Genomic DNA, 25,239 nt, shown 5'->3' on the forward strand with positions numbered 1-25,239 from the left:
TATATATTCAAATGACTCTGACCCCATCATGCTGTATCACTTTCCTTTGCTCTTTGCTTTCATGTTACCATTTGGAAGCTGTTAATATTTGTCATTCTTTGTGTGTCCTTTGCATCGACCAAATCTTTTGGGCCACAATTGTAATTCAGTCAGTGCATGAAATTTCATTAGGCTAAATGATTTGTGTCATTCAATTAGATAAGTCTCATTTGACAGAAATTCAGTCACCTTTAAAAAAAGAATGAATAACTAGATGTCTAAAAAAATACTTTGTCTTTATGACAGTTCTAATTAAATACAAATAATGTGGAGTATATGACTAAAAACCTGCACTTTTGTGTATTTTGAAGAAATGTTTTTCACAATAACTTAAAGGGCAAACATTTGGAACTTTAAGAACCAAAAAAATAATAGTCAATCCCTGCACAAAAAATACAAAGTTAGAATATTATAATGATTAATGCAATTTCTTTTTGCTAGAGAAAATGTTTACATATTTATTTAAACAGTTTTAGAAAATGTATAATATCTGTCATCATATTAAACATTTAGGGATAGACAGCACGATGAAATAAACACACAATTGATCTAGCTGTTCCACTATGAATCCCAAGTCTTGCATTCACACGTCTCCTGAAGATCTGCACCAGCAACACTCATTTAACCAAGAATTCAGCAGGCAACTTTGCACATCTGAGGCAGCAAAAAGGAATAAGAGCTAACCATGAAAAATGTAAACTTTAGTAACCAAAATTCATGACATGCTGTGTGGGAATGCACCTGCTCTGTCAGTTAGCCTTTGTACTTCATAGCCTACAGCTATGTTGCTTCTTTATGTGAGGCGCACCCCAACTGTCATAGGCAGTCTTATCTAAAAAAAAGACTTGGTGCTACTTTAAATGAGGGATTTGTTTTTATATCCACCATAAAGTATAATTCAAAACTTTGTTCTTTGGCGACTTTCGTAGGTATTCTAGTATATTCGTTTCTGTCTGGTGTGTTGTGCCCCAGCCTTGGGATGCAAAATGGAATGAACTGTACCCATAAAGATACTGATAACACAAACTGAATTCCTAAATTTACTGCATTAATCTACTTTAGTCCAGCCCACGAAAAAGGAGTCACAGCTGGAATCCCTGTACTGTCATGGAGCAACTAACAAAACACTCCCAGCTATACCTATTTCTTACTACCCACGGCAGCCCAGCTGATCACGTCAGAGACATGGCACATCATCTGAATGTCTTTTTAGAATCACTGGCGAGTAAGACTTTTCTCGAAGAATCCTTGGATCCAAAGTTGATTATGATCTGGAGTTTACGTACTCACCGATCAACGGACAACCACAACTTAAATAATGGTGTTCGTGCATCCAGTGTTCATGCTAAGGGGTAATTCAGACAAGCTGTTCTAAACCCTTTTTCTGAGCTTCTGCAGAAAAAGAATCTAAACTAGAGGTTCCCCCCAAAGAGACGGTGTCTCTAGTCATGTCGTGTGATGCTGCTTCCCCTGCCTGAGAGGAGATGGCAATTATGACAACTTTGTTTCAATGAGTGGTTCAAACACAGATCATCCATAATACACTGCCGGAGCTCATATACACTTTAATATTTGTATTAATGATATTTCAAGCACATGTGAAACTAAAAGGTTTGCTAAGCTACTTTCCCGTATTAGCTAAAACTGCTAATGCTAGCGCCAGGAAGGTCAAATATTTACATCCGACACATCGCCATCTTGTGAGAGTCCATAGATGTTCCTCTCAGGCAAGTAGTTCATTACTGCACCTGAGGGCTAGTTAACAACATTAAGATCAATTGTCCAAAACGATTATTAATTACTAATTTGGTAAATAATATTTCCTCAAATATTACTTAACTAAAATAATGCTGGCTAATTAAAACCACTGTCCAAAAAGGTTATTGACTTCTAATTCGGCAAATAATTTTTAAAGCTCATTAATTAAGATTTTTAACTAATGTTTTAAAAATATTATTTATTCATAATAATGTTTTACTTACCTTGTGATCTGCATTGTCACTGGTTTTTGAAGACATACCGATTGTTATCCCAAATTAATTTTAAAACTGATCTGACCTTGTTTCCAATTTCCTCAAGATAAACCTTGGTTCTAAAAGGTAAATATCTATACTGAACTGTGATATCATTGCATCATCTTATTGGTTATGGTTTCAACCATTTTATTTGTTCCATTTTGCCTTAATTTGCATACAGTTTAGTAGTTTGTTTGTTTGTTTCTTTGTTTTGTTTTGTTCTTAATTTTATCCTTAATTTTGCTTGGTAGTTTTAGATAAATTATTCTACCCAAGTAGTGAGCTTGTTAACTGAAATATTTCAACTTTGAGTTGAATTGTTTTTAAATTAGCATTTTTTTACATTTTGGAGAGAAGTTGTTCTGAATTTATTCTATATGTGTGCGGAGTTAGCTGTTTCTAAAGCATATTATTGCACAACAGGTGGATAATTTGCATTGGGTTGCATTTAGTTGGTGTGAACTGCATTTTTATCCAAGGTTTATTTTGTAAGTTTTTATGAAAGCCAATATTTTTGCCAAGAATTTTCAGCAAACATCAATTAACCCATTAAATAAAGGGAAATTTGACCCATTTCTATTGTGGAAAGGTCAGGTTGCATGCCATGTGGCAACCAGACAGCCTATCACAAGAGGGAGACAGCTGCCATAGGTTTACTACAGGAGCTGTCCATTTCAGCACCACCGAGATGCAGCCTAAACATTCAAAACAAAGCTAAACACATATCTTTGCTAATTGTCTAAAAAACTTTTTTTTTTAAGTAACCAATAAAAGACACCATTAACTCACAGAGATGGAATACTAATGTTACACCGATTAAAGCTTTCAGAAGTAAGAAATTTCATACAAAGCTAAAAACTCAAAATATGTCTTTCACGCAAATTAGCTTCAGCGTCTGCACAAAAGACCTTGCATAAATCTGAGTAGTTGTGACAGCAGAAGGTTCATTTTCTTTTCAGAAAGGCGAGTAGATAAAAAACATAAGACTGTGTCAAACTTACAGAGCATGGATCAGCGAGTTTTACAGCCTAATACATCTACTTCTGTTCAAGCCATTGAGGCGCTTAACTGCTCAGTCAGGTGTTTTAAAATCATTGCTCCCCCCTTCCATCAAATGTGTCTCCCTTTCCCCTTCGTAGGACATATGAATACATAGCAACCTGCAGGAAAATCATAACGCACCTCTGATTACAAGGTGACACCTTATTGATCAGAAAAATGCCCTCTATTAGGAGATAAGATGTTAGGAGTCACATAGACAGCAGTAAAAGTGGAGCTGGAAGCTTTGATGGAAGAGACCTGAGCAAAGGGCACTTGGTTTATACATCTCCCAGCTCATGAGTCATCAGGTTTTTTTTCATGTACAACAATTAATAATTAGGTCCATAAAGATATACTTTGCAATCCAATACAAGTATTTAATGTAGTACACTATGCTTTGAAAAATCTCTGTGGTTTATTAGAGTTGGTTTGAAGCTGACATCCTCCAGATTAAAAATGTGATTAAACATAGATATTATAGGAAGTGTGAAATTTGACCACTTTGGTAGATTTGTTTTGAAATACATAAAAATAGTTTGCTTCTCTCCACATTGGATTTATACTAACAATACAGAGTAAGGTTTTCCATCAAACATCAACTGCTGCTCTTTTATTCCCACAGACCTGTCATTTTCAAACAATAAAAACTAGAATATTCTTAGACATATAGCAAAACCATTAAGCATTCATCCATTTTGGTATTTTTTTTTTTATCCAAGGAAATTATTTTTCTGAAATTGTTTACTCAAGGCTCTCTAAAGGTTTTTCTAAGTTTTTCTTTGAACTTTAACCTTATTTTTCTCTCTTTTTCAGTCCAGTACATGACGAATGTTATTTTTATCATCTTTTTGTACTTATTGTTTTGCTAGTGAACTTGGACCTATTAATCCTTCAGGCATATAAAAGTTGGATGGTGTTTTTTTTCTATCAGTCAACAAAATCACCCTCAGATATTGTTCATTTGCTGTTTGCATTTAGGCATGTAGACATGGTCAAGACGATCGGTTCAAACCGAGCATCAGAATGTGGAAGAAAGGTGATTTAAGTGACTTTGAACGTGGCTTGGTTGTTGGTACCAGACCGGCTGGTCTGAGTATTTCAGAAACTGCTGATCTACTGGGATTCTCACGCACTACCATCTCTAGGGTTTACAGAGAATGGTCCGAAAAAGAGAAAATATCCAGTGAGTGGCAGTTCTGTGGGTACAAATGCCTTGTTGATGCCAGAGGTCAGAGGAGAATGGCCAGACTGGTTCGAGCTAATAGAAAGGCAACAGTAACTCAAATAACCACTTGTTACAATCAAGACTTGCAGAAGAGCATCTCTGAACGCACAACACGTCGAACCTTGAGGCGGATGGGCTACAGCAGCAGAAGACCACACCTGGTGCCATTCCTGTCAGCTAAGAACAGGAAACTGAAGCCACAATTCGCACAGACTCACCAAAATTGGACAATAGAAGATTAAAAAAACATTGCCTGGTCTGATGAGTCTCGATTTCTGCTGCAACATTCAGATGTTAGAGTCATAATTTGGCATCAACAACATGAAAGCATGGATCCATCCTGCCTTGTATCAACGGTTCAGGCTGGTGGTGGTGGTTTAATGGTGTGGGGGATATTTTCTTGGCACACTTTGGGCTCCTTAGTACCAATTGAAACCGTGTCAACGTCACAGCCTACCTGAGTATTGTTGCAGACCATGTCCAACCCTTTATTACCACAATGTACCCATCTTCTGATGGTTACTTCCAGCAGGATAACGCGCCATGTCATAATGCACAAATCATCTCAGACTGGTTTCTTGAACATGATAATGAGTTCACTGTACTCAAATGGCCTCCACAGTCACCAGATCTCAATCCAATAGAGCACCTTTGGGATGTGGTGGAACGGGAGATTCGCATCAGGGATGTGCAGCCGACAAATCAGCAGCATCTGTGTGATGCTATCATGTCAATATGGACCAAACTCTCTCAGGAATGTTTCCAGTAACTTGTTGAATCTATGCCAAGAAGGATTAATGGCAAAAGGGGGTCCAACCTGGTACTAGCAGGGTGTACCTAATAAAGTGGCCGGTGAGTGTACATTTCTGCACTGTTGGGTATTCATTGTTTTATATAGTTTCCAGTGTTCCAAAAATGTTAAAAGAAAAACAGTTTCTTTCCAATAAAACTGTCAAATTGCATTAGGCCTTTAGCACATTTACAGTTGCTTAGAAAAGTATTTTATAGTCCTTGAACTTTTACATTTTGGCAATATTTAATGACATACTTCAGTGTGTTTTAATGATACATGATTTTCAGGCATACTTCTGTTTCCACATATGGAAACAGAAATCTAAAAAGTGTGGCTTGCATAACTTTTATGCCCCTTCTGAGTCAATACTTTGTAGCACAAGTCTTATGAGATAAAATAGCTCAAGCTGGCTAAGATAGGATGTGAACATAAATTGTCAAGACTTGCCACAGATTCTTCATTGAATTTAGGCCTGGACTTTGACTATGCCATTCTAGCACATACATATGCTTTTATCTAAACCATTCCATTGTGGCTCGGATTGGATGTTTTGGGTTGTTGCCCTGCTAGACGATAAGCCTCCACCCCCATTTTAAGTCTTCTGCAACCTTTAATAGGTCTTCTTGAGTTGTTGCCCTGTGTTTAGCTCCATCCATCTTCATATCACTTGTGGCCAACATACAGTATGATGCTGCCCAAGCCTTTGTTTCACTGTGGGGATTGTGTTTTCAGTTTTATGTGCAGTTTTCCCTTCACATAGATATTGTTTGTTTTGTTTGTTTTTTTCATTTGACTAAAACACCTCCTTTTACATATTTTCTTTGCCCAATATGGCTGCCCCATGACAACCTGAACTATGGTTTTCTCTTACCAATATTTTATTCTTGCCCATCTTCCATAAATCCCAGATTTGTGGTGTGCAAAACTAGTGGTTGTCCCAGATTCTCCCACCTGAGCTGCAGAGATCTGCAGCTACCCCATAATTGCCATGAGCCTCCTTGTTGCTTCTCTGATTAACAGCCTGTCAGTTTAGGTGAACCCCACTTAGGTAGGTTTGCTGTTGTACCACAGTCTTTCAGCTTTTGATGAACTGAACTTTGCATATTGATATATTCAAAGGTTGGGATATTGTTTCAGAAAGTAATGCAGTTTCAAATTTCTCTACAACTTTTTTCTTAACTTGTCTGCTGTGCTTCTTAGTCTTCACTATCCTGTTTGTTCAGCGAATCTTTAGATGACTTATGAAGGCAATTGGTGGCATAGGATTGTATTTAGGGATGTCAGAGTAGAGTGGGCCAAATAGACGTGGGCCACACTATTAATATTTTCATTTGTAAAATAAAAAAAACCTTTTTCTTCCAACTTGTAATTATGTGCTGCTTTGTGTTGGTTTGTCACCTGAAATCCAGATAAACTACAAGGAAAATGTAGGTTGTAAACTTACAAAATGTACATTTTCGTAAAGTAATATTGCATTGACTTGAATGTATTTATTTATTTATATGTTTATTTATTAAGGGGGAGATGGGGGCGCTTGTTTTTGAGTACAGCGCTGCTGCTGCGCACGGAACATCTTCCACACTCTCCGGTTTTTCCTGGCTCTCTGGCACTGTAGATTTTTTTCATCCCCTGCTTTTAACCATAATCCACCCCCTTCTCCACCTCCTCTTCCACCTCCTCCTCTCTTTTCTGCACTTCTATCTCAGCTCTGCGAAGAAGAAAAACGAGGAAACCAAGGATTGACGTGTTGCTCTACTTGAAATTTTCTCCATCTCTCTCTCTCTTTCTCCATCTCTCTCTCGGCATTTTGCGCACACAGACGCGTCGCGCAACGCCAGCTCTTCAAAAATAAATAAATAAATAAAATAAAATAGAGACAAAACCCTTTTCGATCATGTTTGACCATTTTTACGGGATGACAGTTAGTGGCCGTGTCTGTGTACTCTCGCTGTTTTCCGGCTGACCGTAACATAATCGTCTGGGATCTGTTGTTTTCATGCAGGAAGAAGGGGCTCCGGGGCACCTGGAAAGCTTCGTTCATCTCACCGTATTCTTCTCCAGCCGCGACCGGCTACATGACCGGTGATGCTCGGCCTCTTCGCCTGGATGCGCCCCTTTATCCACGGTGTACCGTCGCTGCCGCTGCCCCGATCCCCTAACAGCAGGTTTCCGCTGTTGCCGGAGAAAGGTCTAGGGACCACATATGGAAACTGGGGATCGTAATTTCAGAAAAAAGAACAACCAAACAGGCTGCTTGATTTTTTTTTAACTGTATCTTGATTCTTTTTTCTTCATTTATCCTTTTTTCTTTTTTTTCTTTTTTTACAGAGAGGAGCATCTCTTCCTTGTTTCTATGCTCCATCATCTCTTAAGGAGTGGGTTCAATGGCAGTCATATTACCAGCATATTTTGCATCATTTTACATTTTCTCCTTGATTTTTGAGAAATGTTTGATTCTGCTACTTTGAATTTCTTTTGAGACGTCTAGTACTAATTTTCTCCTATATACCTGGCCCTGTCTCTCTTGCCTGCCTTCCATCATCCCCTTTCCCCATAATATATTTTATGTTATAGCTTGATTATTCGAATCATGCTTGAGATACATTTATATAGTTTGTGTATAATTTTGAGTACATCTAATTAGTCCCATCAGTGAATTCTCCATTGGTGATTGCTGCTTTTGTTCCTTTCGGGGGGTAGGGGGTTATTTTGAAGGAAACCAGGCCGCTAACTGTATTTGTCTTAACCACACTCCACCACCACTCCCCCTTAATCTCTTTTCAGTATGAATTAATTTCAACGGAAACTGTGTGCATTTGGGTGCTCATGCATGTACAGATGTGTGTGCATGAAAGTTTGAGTCTATAAGAAAGTCTGCGGATGCCGGTGTTGGCTGCATGAGACCGTCTTCTTGTGCCACATGTACATTATTCCATGCATCACCATTAAAGCTGTGAGGACTGTAATGTATCAGAAAGCCAAAATAAGGTCTGAAACAGCCAAAGTCCTCCATCTTCTCATTATCTTGACCTTTTTCAGAGTTTGACATTTAGAGGCCTTCAAACTCAACAAAGTAGGCCCAGATCCCAGACCAGGTCTCTTGTGGAATCTGCTGGAAGCTCGTGTTTTTAGGTCAGCCTTTTTTATTTCCAGAGTAGGGCAACTTACTGCCATCTGAAGTTCAGAATTTAGAGAACTTTACCTCTAAGAGTGTTGCTGTCATTGCCAAAGGGTGTTTGACCCTTTTGTTGGGTCAAACAGCCAGAAACCCACCTAAAACCTTAATCGTCTTCCAAATTTTTTTCGTCTGTTTGTTGGTCCCCCCCCAAAAACCAACCATACGATTTCCCCCGAGCTCCCCTAATTCCCCCGCCCCCTCAACAGTCCCCCGTTACCGTCGTCCATCCGACGCAGCCCACCCCCCGCTTTCCGAGCTGGCGTGGCGACGCAAACTCACAAATATTTACTTCCTTTACATCAAAAGGAAAGGGGGCCCCCCTTTCGTGGAATGTGGCAACATGGGCGTGTTTGACCGCGGAGTTCAGATGCTGCTGACCACAGTGGGGGCCTTTGCTGCCTTTAGCCTCATGACTATCGCTGTGGGGACAGACTATTGGCTGTACTCGCGTGGCGTCTGCAAGATAAAGAGCACCAACGAAAACGAGACAAGCAAGAAGAACGAGGAGGTAATGACGCACTCAGGCCTCTGGAGGACGTGCTGCCTAGAAGGTGAGCCAAAGATATGTACATATATATATATATATATATATATATATATATATATATATACATATTATGCACAGACCTGCCACCAATGCTGCTCTCAGCACATCTATCTATCTATCTATCTATCTATCTATCTATCTATCTATCTATCTATCTATCTATCTATCTATCTATCTATCTATCTATCTATCTATCTATCTATCTATCTATCTATCTATCTATCTATCTATCTATCTATCTATCTATCTATCTATCTATCTATCTATCTATCTATCTATCTATCTATCTGTTGTCTCATTAATAATGTTTGAGGTTTGCTTTTTACAGTACAAGCTCAGAAAATTTTGCAAACAGCCACTTTACTTAATATCAATGTTCTAGTCAGGTGTACGGCTCAAGCACAGCTCCACCACTCCATTTATGAATCTACAAGTGGTGCCATTTCTAGTTCTCTGAGTCAGAAAAAGAAAATCTGATATTCTTTTAGTAGGCAGTTGAACACTTGTTTTAGATCTTACAGGGGGTTTTACTGAAAACTCCCTGTAAGAGTTTCTGTTCTCACAGCTTAGGAAAAACAGTGAGGTTGAACTGGTTGCCTTGCACCATCACGGCATATTCGCTATACAAAGGGGGGGAATAATCTATTTCCCTATTTGCACTACTGACTTTATTAATTTACAGGGATGTTAGACCAAATTTGATTCAGGCAACACAGTGAGCAGTTTGCAACGCTTAGAAACAAATGTAATAAGGGAATGAAAGGAAGCAAAAAAGGGTGGGGGCAACGAGGGAAACAACAACAAAAGTTGAAACAACAGCATTGAACTGTGCAGTGGGTACTCTTCCTACCATGCAAAAACATTTTTGGGTAATTGGTCTCTCTAAATTGATCATAGGAGAGAGCCTGCCAGTGTGTGCTCTGCAAGGGTAGGTGGTTTTAACACACAAGTAGTTGGACAACGGGAGTTAAACACTACTGGGAGTGTTAAAAAAGCCAATATATTTAATATCTGACCGATGAAAATTCAACAAAACTCTGGAGTGTTAAACACTGGAGCCCACATAGTTTTAATTGGCTGCAGTTCCCAGTAAACCCCCACATGTTAGATTACCACCGGTTTTTCAGAGATAAAGCTAGAGTTTGGTCAGTGGAAACACATATAAGGGGTGCTAAGTAAGCTTTAGCACCAGTTAAGGAACTGGTTTGGTGGAAAAGGTGCCATTAAACCCACAATCCTAATTCCATCAATCTGTTAAGGTGGCAAATAAGCTGTAATGCAGCAGTTTCTTTGTTTTGACAGTTTAAGGGCTTATTGGAGAATGAAGTATATTTTTTTCAAAATCTGACCCTCTCTAAGGTTCAAGACTCAGACAAAGGTAGGGTACACATGCTACCATTTTAGACATCTGATATAGACAGAAAATTGATTTATTGCGGCAGAGGTTTGGCTGATTGTTTAGTCATATGTTCTGTTAAGAGAAGAAAAAAAGAGCTCAAAGCATATGTGTCTTGCCGTGTGAGTTTGTTTGTGATTATACAATAGGGAAACTGTGAAATGTCTCCTTAAGTGTGAAACAGATTTGACACACTACATAGACACACTCAAACACATAAAGAGAGACACATTACACAAACACACACAAACACACACAGACCAGTCCTGTTCTTTCTATCATTAGACTGAATCAGAACATAACAGGCCCCACATTCACCTGATTCACAAGATAAAGCCATAGGCTGATGACATAGATTGGCAGCAATTGTGAGATTTCTGTCATGATTCATATGGTCCTCTCTCTGTCTGTATAAGATTGCCACAGGAATCGCTTTTGTCTTTATTTTCTGTGTGGATTTGAAATAGAGGAAAAACACCTTCTGTGTGGCTTCTATTAATGCTCAATCTAATATCGGAGGCTGCATGTGACATTTTGGGACTTTGATTGTGAAAATCTGCTTGGTTATTAAAATACAATACTGTCTATATTCTGACTTTGTCAGGCAGCATCTACCTGTTACTTGCAAATGTCTTTGTATAGGGGCTCGCTCATTTTTAGACATAATACGGACATTTTGAGGTGATCACATTGTCAAATTGGTCATCTAATCCTGTCAATTATCCTGTTTCTATCCTCAGCTGAGATAAATAAACTATGTAAAGATTTCAGTTCATCAGTAATCCGACTTCTTTGGTTTTATACATACACCTGCTTAAGTGCAGAGGTTGAAGGGATAAAATGAACAGCACTCAACCTTACATGATGCTTTTGTTTATTCTTGTCTTGGTTTGAGTCATCTCTACATTTTTTCACGGTGTTTCAACCATCAGTCAGAACCTTTGAATATAATAACATTTAAATTTCCTGTTTTTGTAGAATTCATGTACTTAAGTGATGCTACTCTAATGTATAGTGCATATTGATGTAAAGAACGTGTTACAGAAAGAGGTAACTTAATTCTTAAAATATAGTTGTTTAAAGTTTGTTTAAATTTTAATATATATGTCACCTCATATATGTCTAGACATTCTTAATTAGAAGGATAACAAATATTTAGTTATATTTATGTTTTTATTTAATAACAACTTTAATTGATAAACAAAAATAAAAAGAAAGCGTATTGTTCTGTTATAAGATTGTCAAATTACAATGAATCAATGAATCAATGAATCAAGCTTGTTTGCTCTTAAGTGAACTAATTACTTAAAGTTTTATCTGTAATATCTATAAAATGGTATGCTTTGGAGAAGTTTACTTGATGTCCTGAATTAATTTATAGTTGCTCATAGCTGCAACATTATTTATTATTTAGGTATTTATGGCATTTCTTTGTCTACCTTTTGTTACTCATAATACCAAAGATTACATGTTGCTTCCTAAAATAAGGTTCCAATATTAAGATTTTAAATGGAAATTAATGCATTTTTAACCTAATAAAATATTTCTCTAAGTGACTTACAACTTATTTCTCTGCATATAAGATTGTGGCCACAGTGTAACATTTACCTGTAAGAGACAAAATAATAATAAAACTAGTTTAACATTATTTAGGTTTTAATTTGATTTAAATTCAGACTTTACAATGATTTATCATCTTGATATGGATCCCGGTTACATTGCTACATAGTGAAAATGAATTGTGAGATGAAAGATTCTAATTGTCTAATTGTTTTTAGAAACAAGACTATCAAAATATAGTTGGATTATACGACACCATATGTAAACATATAACATAAAATCATGAGTGAAATTGCAAAACTGTGAAAACATCAACACATTTGTTGAAGGGAAAACAATCGAAGCAACTCCCTCCATGTAAAAAGCTTATTTTCTTTGCAAAGTGGCTTTACTTTGCACACTCTCAGCATGCACAGTGTCCTTGGCACCAGAGATTCAAAATGATTAAGAGTAGAGATTCTGAAAGATATCCAGCTCATACGCTTTGCATTGCCATCAGAGCTACTGTTGCTATACAAACTGTGTGGTGAGGAGAGAGGAATGAGAGGGAGAAGGGGACAATTGGGAGTTGCTGAGAAAGACAGGAAAAAAGAGAGAAAAACGAAGCAGCTCTGGTTTGCTGTCACACGCCCTCAGGCATCTTATGCTATCTTTAACACGCAGGCCCACATTCTATCTAACCTATCTTACTGCAGCTTTTAACATAATACATCACAGCGTTGCTGCAATTTCTGTTTAATGCTGGGGACAGGATGTACATAATGTGCAGATACTGGTCAGAAACTTTAGGTTTTTTCTCCTGTTGCTACCTGTCAGCATTGCAAATCTGGAAATATCTGCACTGACACTAGAAATATTTTTTTAGGTTAAATTACATAATTTTTATACATTGGTTAAATACAGATGTAAAAATGAAACCCTGCAATCTTATTAAAATTATACCCCATTACAGCTCTGACATAAATTTTTGTTACAACCAACATGTTTGGTAATTTTCCTAGTCCTTACTGTCGACAGTCTCTTTATCTAAAGCTGCAGCCAGTGACATACCAGGATTGCGCAATAACTAATTGCAGGGAATCAGATTACAAAAATAATCCACTGGTAAAAAATAAAGATGCAGACCGTCAGTTTATCTAAAGCTCCAGTAAGTGGTTCAGTGGCTGGGGAGCACAAATGATATGTAATCTGATGATTGAAGTAATCCTGTTCAGAGAAAAAAAAATTCACATGATCTCTTGTATCAAGCATCTTTCAGGCAGCTGTAATAGGTAGAAGGCAATTGTAATAGGTAGTAACATGAAGTATCATAATTTCACATGATACACTATCACTCCACAGTCAACAAACAATAATAATTTTGACCACATTTTAGTAGGTCAATTAGTAATTTCAGGTCAAAGTTTTAGAAAATAATAATAATCCAGTCACATTTGAGTTTGAGATACACCAATCAGGCTTTTACCTACTGATACAGGTTTCTGGATATCTTTTTAGGTGTCTATTAAGGTTTTGATCAATTCCTGTGTTTTTCCTAAGGATTAATATACACATACATATAATTTCGACAATTACTAAAGACCCTAAACCTTTGTAGGTGATTATTTACAGTGTCATGGGTTGGTAATTTTCTGTCACCATTCTTTGACGTGATATGGGGATTTTCATACGATTGTGATAATTGTGAACATTATGCTTTAGATAATATTTTGGTGTATTTATTCCACAATTAATTAAAGAATGACATGTAACTGGTGCTGATATTGTGTACAGAGCATGGCATTACTTTCAATAGTTCTTTGTTTTGTAGAAGAACAAATTTGAAAAGTAATTAAGAGCAACTGATTTTAACATTGTAAAAAACAGCTTATTGTAAAATAGTGTAGTGATCTCCAATTACAAAATTTTACTAAGTTTCAGGAAGAACAAAGTTGAAGATCTAAAATAAAAATAAAAAAACACACTATTTATGGTGTCTGACAAAGAAAAGGACATAAAAGCCATTGTTGTTCTTCCTTTACACAGAGACATGCAACCAGTCAGCATCAAACAGTACTCTGTGAGCGGCCTGTTGTTGATACTGTAATAGACGTGACTGACAAGCCAAGACAGCTGTCAAACTCCGTCTTCAATATGCCGCAACCACAGAGTTTCTTGAAATAGTTTTCAAAAAAACAAACAACTTACTTTGAGATTATTTTTTACTTTTCAACCTTGCCATGGCAGTAAGACAGTGAAAGCTCAAATTCAAAGAAGACTTGAAAAAATAGGAAACCTATGAGTTCTTTTAACACAACATAAGACTTTACGATCCAGTGACTGTTATAACCAATGATTATATGAAATGAACAGGTTACACTGACATATACTGCATTTCAAAATTTTTATTGGTGCATTAATTTTTAATTTGGTAAAATTTAAAATAGTAATACTGCAAGACCCCATGCATTAAATGTTTATATTTTTGTAATAAGTTATTTTGCTGAATGGCAACAAAGTTTCTTATCATCTTGCTAAGACCCAAAACCTCAGAGAAAACATAATAACACCACTAATATAAAATAAAGACATTTATAAATTTCCTACGCCTGGCGCAAAAATCTTCACACTTTCTAATATTCTGTAAAACCACATCTTGCTTTTGATTATGGCACATATCTGCCATTAAACTGAACTGAAAAAGTTTGCACTTTCTCAACATTTATTTCAATACAAATTGATTGTAATATTGAAATACTGTCTTGTCTTATTCTTCAAAGACCAACTCTAAAATCAAAGACCCCACATAACTGACCCCACTTCACTCATGAGAACAGCTATGCAGTCTGCTCCACTTGGATTCATTCAGTGTGCCTGTCATACTGGACAAATGGCTCCATGTCGGTGGTCAAGCTATTGAGGCTGGCTCCAGAAATCCAGTCTGCTGTTGGCTTCCATGATGAATCTTGCCCTGGGACAGTCGCTTGTCCATAGGCACAGATCGGCTCTGCCTCGGAGACTTCAGCTTTGACAGGTGGAACTCAGCAGGCTCTAAATGCTGTCATTAATCTCCATCATGGCAGGTTTGAAAGCAAGTGAGGTGTGTTTGACAGAATGTATGTTACTGGAAAATAGCTGTGAGTACCTTAGAAAACTGAAGATATGTGTTTATACTAGTATTCTGCTGAAAATTATTTTGTTTGTGAAAACAAAGAGAATTCTTTGAGTCATGGAAAATCTCAACAAACTTGTTTTAGTTAATGTGCGGCTTGCTTGCATTTGTAAACAGGTTTAGTTGTATGTACACTTGTTGTTAATGTGAAAAACACAAGTTAAAGGGTAAAACATGCATATCAATTTGCATTGTAATAAAAATTTATTACAGCAATAGGGCAGTCACTTATGGTGGAAAGTCACCCCAATAAAAATAATTTTAGCTTAATTATTGTGAAAGTACAAGTGAAAAAGTTAGGCAAAGTTGAAAGTAAGAAATGGACTGAAACATTGAATTTGGACAGAGCTTCGGACTACAAATGGAGCTTCAGCAGCAGCTTCCAAATTGAATAGTATAATGTGCATTTTCTTTGTAGATAATGCAGATGAAAACTCAGCTAAAAACAGCTAACATTTATTGTCCAGGATACATGGAAACACCTTCATATTAACATGTTCCAGGATCATCACTCCTTAGTTTGCAAGTACTGCAGTCCATCCTGCTTTATTCACTCCACTATGTCTAAAGTCTCAGCTTCCTCATAACATCTACAAAGCAATTAAAAGAAGTGCTGAAACCAAAAATGCAGCACGTGTCATTGGAAAATATAAATATCAAGATAAAGAGAAATAATACCACATCACACTATTGCATATTTGCCTCACAATTAAAAGGTGTAGGAAGATGCATCTCACAGTAAATAATGATCCAGCATCACTTTCTTATGCATTTGAAACTGTGGCTTACGCACCTTGATGGCCAGTTAAGCCAGGGTGAATTTTTTTGGAGAGAGCAAATTGTTTAGCAGCATGAGCACTACAACTCTGACACATCATATGTAATGCAGAATCACTGCAATTGCTTAGTTAATTACTGAATCTCATTCTACCCTATGCAGATGCTCTGCCAATGAAGATTGAACCTACATTATGCTAAATGTTTAGACCAGCTTTTATCTGAAGAAGTCTGACCAACTTTCTGAACAATTCAGCCAATAAATATTTAACCATCTAATACCACTGAGACTGTTCAGTGCAGTGATTGTTTTTTTTTAAATCTGTAGACGAGTAAATATGGAAAAAGATCAAATAAAATGAGATCATGTTGTCCTGACAAAAGTAACGTATCCCATCCTGAGGCAACATAACACATAAAAGTTTACACCTTACATCCCGATTCAAACACATTAGACAAATTGAGTTAAAGAGCATTAAAAGCAAAAGACACTCGAAAAATGTGACACGTTTAATTTCAGGCCCACACAAAATGTAGACTCTCAAAGTAATAGGGTAACAGCTACTGTAACATTTGTTACAGTGGCCAAATTGGTTTTTCTTGGTGTTTTGACATGGCCTGTGTAAGTGTGTGTATCTTGAACCTTCTCGAGTGTTTATATACAAATAAAACACAAAATTACTTCTTGTCAAAATGTAGAATCCCCATGTTGATTTTAGCAATGTTATTTTTGGATGTAAAACACATTAGATAACTCCTAGTTTCTCTAGTGTCTTAATTATCCAAACTATGTGTTTGTGGTCCAATTTAAATGTATCTTTCATTAAAAAACCTTTTGTTAAATTGTGAAAGCTAATTAACTAAAAATGCATTCAATTGAAGGCTTTTAATCATACCTCATCCATATATTGCATACCTTAACAAAACATATAACAACAATGTAGCTGACTTTCAGGAGGGCGGTGTATATCAGCCATTGTCTCAGATGTTTGGGATGACTTACATACAATTCGGAACCAGTAACAAAGGAAAGTAATAACACTTAAGGGTACTGCCTTTGGTAAATAATGCTCTAATGTCATCTGTCTGCACATTTCGTGGTATACATAATTTGATAACCAGCTAAGCCAGGCTGGGGAGCTTAATCCAGTGCAGAGTTTTGTGGACTTGTTGAAAAATGCCACTGCTACAGAGCTGATGTAACTGCTAAATATTTTAGCAATGTTCAAAGGATAACTTCTAACGTAACGCTATGCAAATAATCTATCTGCTCTGATGAAGATTCACTCACACCAGGATGCCAAATGGTTAAAAGTAAAAGTGAAACTAACTGCATGACCTACTTTCTGATTAATTTGACTAGTTATTTTTTGACCACTTTTGGGCATTCATAGATCATTTAAATTTCATTCCTAGGTGGTCAGCTGATTCTTGGAAAGAAATGCACAAGACAGTGACCTCACTGCAAAATTGATGTACCACACATGCAATATTTAAACTAGGGCCCATCAAAATCAACACAGGTCCTTAAAAGATGTGATGGAATTTGATGTTCCACAAAATCCACAAAATTGTTTCATCACATTTAGACCTGTGTATCACACATCTCTCATTGTGGCAAAATACATGGCAATACAGGAAGAGTGATGTGATAGCAGGTTACGTTTGCACTCTATGGCTTTCATTTTTTGTGCCATATAAGAATTGCCCAATAAATTCATAGAAAAGGAGATCTGGAAAAGGTTCTACAAGGAGGGTGATGGTAAAATAGTTCAAATGCAGGACCTTGAACCTGAAGAGGACAGGTTACTTCTATTATCATCTGAGGCATGGTTATTTTTGTAAGCCAAACTTACTTAAATTAAGGAAAAGATCATAGTTTGTATCATCTAGCAACATCAGAAAAAAGCACACCTTGCAGAGTGTTGGCTGTTTTGTGAATTACATCTTATTGAAATGTTTTGCATATAAGGGGTGGTCAGTATTCAAGCTTATAGCAGTAAAATAAAGGTTTTAAATGATAATGGCACATAATTATACACATGTTGATGACCTCTGCTATAGGTAGTATTATCAAGTTGTGGTTATTTTGCTTAATTACAGGTCAGTCTTTTCTTCCAAATCAATGCTTAAAATATGAGTTTTTAGCATTATTGGGCATCATTTTTGACATCTTTTTAAGCGTCAGGAAGAGCATCCGGAGTAAAAACTTTGTGAATGCTCTGTGCAAGTTGTAATGACTTGCTGTGGCAACCTCTCAATAGGGGAGCAGACAAAAAGATTGCTCATCCTCCTACACCCTTAACCTTAAATGTTTTTACATTTTTTTTTTTTTTTTACTAAAGTAACATTTAAGTCTAATAGTAACCTTGTCCTGTTTACCACATTGATATGGTCTCTACCAGCTTCTATTTGTAGCAACTCTCCTTGTCCTCTTTTGTGGCAGTGCTGGGTATTGATGGCCACATGACACTGTGTAACTATGGCGATACAGCAGTCTGTTGGCAGCACAAGGCCGCCTGTCAAACGGACATCACGGTCTCTCAATCAAAGAGATTGTTTACAAGTGCGCACACACACCACCTGGGACTGACAAACACTTCGCTCTGCTCCATGGGAGGGACATCAGTGACACACAAACAAAATCACACACAGGACATATTTACATACAAAAACATTAAAACATGCAGAAGTGACACAGAAACATGCAAGCCTTTACACCTTGCTTGACAAATTAAACAAATTCTGTTGTTTGCATTAAGATTTTTTTGTATTTTATGATTTAAAACAATGGCCCATATTACAATTATTTCCTCATTTTTTTTTTATTTCCAAATTGATAACTCTAAAAAACAGAATACTGTTATGTTAAATATTTTTAAAAGCGACTTGTTATTTTGGAAAATTTTAATCCCATATCTCATATTTAAAATTACAACAAATGGGCAAATGGTGGATGCTGTTTGTGGATAATGTTTTAGGTCAGCCTATTTATTGAATTTAACTGTGGTATCACTATTACTGGTGTTGCGTCTGGTTTGCATCTGAGTAAACAGGACGTCTATTTAATTCAATCTTAATCTTTAGTATGTTGCCTGTGTGACCATGGTGCCAAAAGCCTCCTGTGTTAATATCTTAAAAATGACAGAGCTGCACAGGTGCGTCCATCCAGTAGTGTGTTTGCTCTTTTGCAGATACTGAGATGTTTCACAAACAGGGTTATGCAACAGGACAGAGGTGTTAGCAGTCAGTGGTATGACAAAAAGCCACAGTGTGCAAGAGTGCTGTAGTATGTATAATGTGCATATTCAAACTAAAATGCTGCATAGCTGAGTTTGAGTGAAAGGTCTGTTGTTGCATTGTTTTTGTTGTCAGTAATCTGCAGTCCATGGTTTAGCTCATTTCATTGTGCTCTAATTTATACAGTGTGGAAAAGATAAAGATAATTGACACTACCTCTGGAAATGCCCCACTTGGTGGTCTTTGCTTTCAGTGTACATGTTTTTTGGGTTGAAAAGTTAGCTGTTGAGTAAATAGGAAGTCACAAATAGGCCATGTGAGAAACTGGAGCAGCAGCTCCCAACCAGGGGTTTGAGGCCACAAGCTAATTATGAGGGATTGCACCATTATTATAATGTAGAAAAACCATCTTGTCTATAAGGGCTTTATATTATTCTACCTTTCTTTTCTATTGTATGAATGAAGTGTACCATTACTTGTTCCTCAGGCTGTTCTTACATGCATATATTGGGTAAAAATTAATTTTGCACTCTAAAGCCTGCCGGGTTGAAAACAGCCCAATTTAGATTATCTTGCCAACCACCCCTGGCTCAAATATGGATCAATCCAGGCTGGTTTGGATTAAACACAAAAGGGTTGGAGACTAATGTCTAACATCAAAGCTCTCAAAAAGTGGGTTGAAAAAGATAACTGATAACATGGATTCCTAAACAAGTAATAATTGGGGTAAAATGAATCAATTTTATTTTAATTCTGCATGAAAAATTATTAGATACAAAAACTCATAATGTCTAAAAAGCCTTTGATTGACAGTTAAATTTGGATAACAAAAGTCATTCTCAATATTAAGCTGTTGCAACTAATTGACTAAACCTTTTAGTTTCTATTTTGGTTACAAAAGATCTGAAAAACAACATAACCATAAAATACAATTATTCTTTTTACTAGTATTTTGGCATATTTCACTTTCCAAGTGTACTCTTATTTTGTAATATCTCCGAACTGATGCATTTTTCCACATGTTTTGGAGACCAAACCCACATGCTTTAAGAGCAGCCATATATATAAAATTGCATAAAAAATTACTTTCTCTGTTGACTTAGTTATTAGTTTTTTTTGGTCAATGTGGGAACAAATACATGTCAAGCACCAGCTTGGACTAAGTTCTTCGCAATATAAATTTTACATATCAGTAAGTCTGAAGGTCCTCTTTTCTAGCTGCTAGATTTGCAATCATGCCCCTGGTTGCAGTGTCCTGCTAATATCACTTTTTGTTTGCCATCACCTGTAAAAAAAAAATGCTTGAATTCGTGCTGATAACAAAAAAGATTTTAAATTGTCTTTCTGTTTACTTCCTGTTAGCTACACAGAAAATACACAATGTCACAGTCAAGTGAAAGATAATGTCTTCACTACATAAAAAAACAAAAAGGATATGATGATTTCAGGAAAATATTTAATTGAGAAAATTGCTAAAAATTGCAACAGTGAAACTGATTGCATTTATCTCTCATTTTGGGACACTTTTTGTCTTTTATTATTACATAATATCCCCACCACTCTCTATCAGCTTTGGCTTCTAAGCCACCAAGAAAATACACCAGGTGTGGGTGGTAAGGGAAGTTAAAGTCCATTAAGTTGTCCAAATATTTTACAGATATGCATAACGTGAATGCTCGTGCTCGTACTCGTACTCATCGTCTTCCGCTTATCCAGGACTGGGACTCAGCAGAGACACCCAGACGTCCTTCTCCACAGACCCAGACACCTCCTCCAGCTCCTCCGGGGGGAGCCCAAGGCGTTCCCAGGCCAGCCGAGAGACATAGTCCCTCCAGCGTGTCCTGGGCCATCCCATGGGCCTCCTCCTGGTGGGACGTGGCTGGAACACCTCCCGAGGAAGGCATGAACAGGTCCGACTTAGTGCCGGCAATGCATCCAGAGATTTGAGGTACTCAGGGTGGATCTCATCCACCCCCGGAGCCCTGCCACCGCTGAGCTTTTTAACCACGTCGGTGACTTCAGCCTGGGTGATGAAAGAGTCCAACCCCGAGTCCTTAGCCTCTGTTTCCACCAGGGAATGCGTGATGGCAGGATTAAAGAGATCCTCAAAGTACTCCTTCCACCGTGAATGCATGACACTTAAATATTGAATGCTACCAAATATTGCATCCAAGTAGTCCTTTTCACTTATAGAATTGCACACACTGCGATGGCGATTGTGATTAGAATTATTGCACAGCTCTAAAAACAACTACAGTTGGGCAAAGTGATACACAGGCTACAAAATCACCAGTAGTTAAAGCAGGTAAATATGAAGTACAATAAAACAATAAAACACAAACAGATAAATACTTAATAATTAAATAAAATATGTTTGATATTTAGAACAATAAAAGCTAAAATATTCTGCTCAACTGGCACTGAGAGCCAGAGAGTATGAATAGGCTTTTAATGCTTAAATAACAGTCTATTTACCTTTAATGTTCAAAAGCAGGTTTTCTGCAGATAAGGCACCACCACTTAGGAAGCTTGTTCACTTCTACCTTTGAGCTGCGATCGGAATGTCTAACAACTCATTTCTGGACCTTAAGGCCCTGGAAAAGTGCAACAGCTCAGAAACAGTAAGCAACAAGTTAAAAAAAATCTTGATGTGGCACAGGCGTGATGTAATCAGAGTTCTTAGTTCTTATTAGAAGGCAAGCGACATTTTTACAGCTTGCATCCTCTGAATAGATCTTTTATCAACACAAGCATGAGATTAACAGTAATCAGAGCAAAATATAATAAAGACATGAATTACTTTTTCAATGCTCCTTTGATGGAATGTAGGACTTTACTGAGGATCAAGCTCTTCTTTACCACTGAGATAGTCTTGACAAATTTATAGCCACTGTTGAGTCTCCGATGAGGAAGACAACAATAATGTTAGAATAAATGCTGTGTTCAAATTGTATTTTCCTATACGAAGGTTACAGATCACACAGAGGTATAAACCATCTCAACCATAGTCCAAAATCAAAGTCTATGAAGAATGAGGAGACTCTTTCTAGTCTCTTATCTAATCCAACAAACTAGGTGATAGTTTTTGACCCAATGTTTAGATAAAACTACCCACAGAAATAACCATAAGCATAAACTACCAACAGCAGAAAGTCTGCATTTAGGTTAAAGAAGCAACCATAGTGGGTGAAAGTATATCAAATGAATATGACAAGAATTGCACGGTAGTGTGGGAGTTAGTTATGTGCACCTCATGCTGCCTGAAATTCTAAATTACGCCCAGTATATTTCAACTACGCTTGTAAAAACCTGGACATTTTTTTTTAACACAAATGAACAATTGAGGCATGACAGTGATCTCTCTGTATACAAGAAACATTTAATGGTTCAAGCTCTCTCCTGTTTTGTCTTTCCTTATTTAAAAACCATAGAACAAAATGAAATAAATTATTAGGCCATTATTTTCTAAAAATAAAAGTTTGTCATGTAAATTAGCTGTGAAATCCCCTGTAAAGGTAAAAGAGAAGCTGCAAAGGCTTTTTGTGGCTCTTCTTTTTGCTCCCTTTCTTTCACCTTCCATACGAGCAACCTGTATCTGAAGTGTCTCTGTTGCTGCTAGAGTCCTTTGGATGGCTACCTGCTCAAACCTGCACACTGCAGTGCATGCCTCGTGACACTTCACAGATCATGACAGCTTCAATCCATCTTTTATTGTGAGTAACACACATCCCCATGTGTAATCCTCTCTGTATGATTTGACGTGCGGGTACACTGGAGTTCTGCAGGAGCACTGCTGCTCTAAAACAATAAAGAGCTCACTGCAGCGGGTATTTTAAATAAACCACAATGTTCAGTCGAGTATCAAAATTTTAATTGCATCTGTTTGTATTACTTCAGTTTATCCCAAACCCATAGCTTGTTAAAACTCTTAAATGAGATTTTACTGGGCGCAGCAAATCAATACTGTGGCACATTCCTTTGTTCTTATAAATGAGGAAAGGAGCTTGAGAGGAGGTAGAGGGCATTTTTTTTTTACTTCCATTTTATGCCTTTATTATTTTCCTTGTCATTCACCAGTAAATTGAGAGCTTTGATTTATGTTACAGCTTTTTACTTACAACAAAAGAACAGAGTTTTACACACAATTATGCAGACGTGGCCCCAATCCGTCTGTCTATATCCTTTTCTATCCTATTAAGTTTTAGGAAATTATCTGTTTTTGTCATTACAATTACCATTAGACTATTTCCTGCCAACCCAATCTCCTTGATATATCATACAACAATGCTCCAGTACATGCAAAACCTTTGTCAACATAAACCACTAAATCCCTGTGACAAACTAATCATCAACCAACATCATCATCAAGTGGTACAACATGGTGAAGAATATCTGGCACATGCAAATGTAATGGAAACAAAACTGCTGTAGATAGGTCAAACATTAACAACAAAAATAGTTAGAAAGCTCAAGCTAGGTTGGCAAAATAAGGCCCAGCTCTCACAGGACTTGCATGCTTGCAAGATGTGAATGTATATGCAAATATATGATTTCTGAAATGAACTAACAACACATCATAGACAAGAAGGTATCATTCACAGATGGACAGCTCTTAGATTACTTGCTGGAACTGGTGGGCTATTTGCATAGCAAGAGTCATAAAGGAACAGTTGAAGAGTGAAGTAAATGGGTGTTTTTTACACTAGGTAAAGTCCCTGAAGATATCACTAGTAAATGAGACACTTCAGGCTTGATTCAAACCATGGGTACCATAAGACTTGAACTGAAATGTGTTTCACACACAATGATCCCCCTGAAGCCGGTGGTGTATAGATTGAACAAGCATAGAAGAATGCAGCTGATGAAGCCAAAAAGCCAAAAAGAGTCACTGCCGATAGGACTATGCTGTTACTGCTGCTGGCTTATGTTACCTGCTGCTGATGTTACCATATGACCCTAAAATCATTCTTGCTTTTGTCCCAAAAGTAAAAAGTGATACAAAAAACAAGTCCACCAGATATGCAGTAACCCGAATGCATTCTAAATGTAGAAATGTACCTGTGTTCTGGACATGGATGTTGCACTCGTCTGTATTTTAGAAAATGTAAAGTGGCATTATATTTTAGTATATCAGATAAAATAAAATAATCTATTATTTCAATGTTGAAAGTAGCAGCGCTGAGTGCATGCCTGGTTATGGCCCTTTATAGCCCTACTGCTGTGATTTCCCCTAAAACAGCTGCAAATGCTGTGTTTCACAGCAAGGCCCATCATCCTACAGTAGTAACAGTATGTCATGCTCTTTGTATTACAGTTTACTGGGTTGAGAGTTTTGTTGAGAGCTGTTGGCACCTCCATGCAACCTGTTTAACGCCTGGTGGGAGAGGTGCTGACAGGCTGACTGCTTTGTAAACCTAAAAATATGAGAAGGCAAAGGGAATGACTGCGGGACTTCACCCGGATTTTGCGTATGCTTCCATGCATTAAAAGGGGTGGAAAAGTTTAATTCGTCACAGTGAGCCAGTTGCATTTGTGAAATATTTGTGCTCACTTAAAAAAAGAAAAAAACACATTATCTGTGGATACAAAAGTATAAACTAGGGCTATTTTTGCAGAAAAGGACCTTCTGGCTCTGACGATGACCACAATCAGTGAAAGTGGTGTCAGATAATCGAACTGCTGCAGTGTGAACGCCAGTAAAGCAGCTATGGAGTTTGTTAGTCATAACATATGGCCAAACCGATGGAGTAACATTGCTGTCATCTGTAGGCCATATTATTCAGACTGCTGGTGTGTGTGTGTGTGTGTGTGTGTGTGTGTGTGTGTGTGTGTGTGTGTGTGTGTGTGAGTGTGTGTGTGTGTACTTGTGTGTCTTCACACAAAGCTTTTCCTTATAGTTTGACTGATATGATTTAGGCATCAAGTAATATAAGCAAAACCCCCACATATTTGTATGCATCCACACCGTAAAGGACATTTTACACACATAGGGGCTACTGTTATCTAGACTAGTGAGTTAAGTAATTACATTCTCACTTACCCACACTACGATTGACCTGAATGTTGTAAAATATATTTTGTCAATAAAATAAAAACTGTGAAAATGAACCTGCTTTTTTGATATTATTCTGCATTTACTTGTATGATTATATAGAAAAATAATATACAGAATAATATATTCTCAATATAAAACATCAGCCAGATAAGAATGATTATCTTTGTCATGGTTTTAATGATTGCAATGTTAACATTTCTGACTGTTCTTGTTACAGTTTTA

The 25,239-nt window shown here is 37.1% G+C and overlaps 1 protein-coding gene across 1 annotated transcript in view; it reads left to right on the forward strand.

Annotated features, from left to right (window-relative positions):
- The first annotated feature begins 8,276 nt into the window (after positions 1-8,276).
- Positions 8,277-25,239, forward strand: part of LOC124869086 (voltage-dependent calcium channel gamma-2 subunit-like) — an 81,192-nt gene continuing 64,229 nt past the window's right edge. The window contains exon 1 of the mRNA XM_047366816.1: positions 8,277-8,842. Within this exon, the coding sequence (XP_047222772.1) occupies positions 8,632-8,842 (211 nt within the window). The 5' untranslated portion in view covers positions 8,277-8,631. The remainder of the gene's footprint in view (positions 8,843-25,239) is intronic.

The sequence above is a fragment of the Girardinichthys multiradiatus genome, chromosome 5 (genome assembly GCF_021462225.1).
Source record: "Girardinichthys multiradiatus isolate DD_20200921_A chromosome 5, DD_fGirMul_XY1, whole genome shotgun sequence".
In the NCBI taxonomy this organism is placed as follows: Eukaryota; Metazoa; Chordata; class Actinopteri; order Cyprinodontiformes; family Goodeidae; genus Girardinichthys; species Girardinichthys multiradiatus.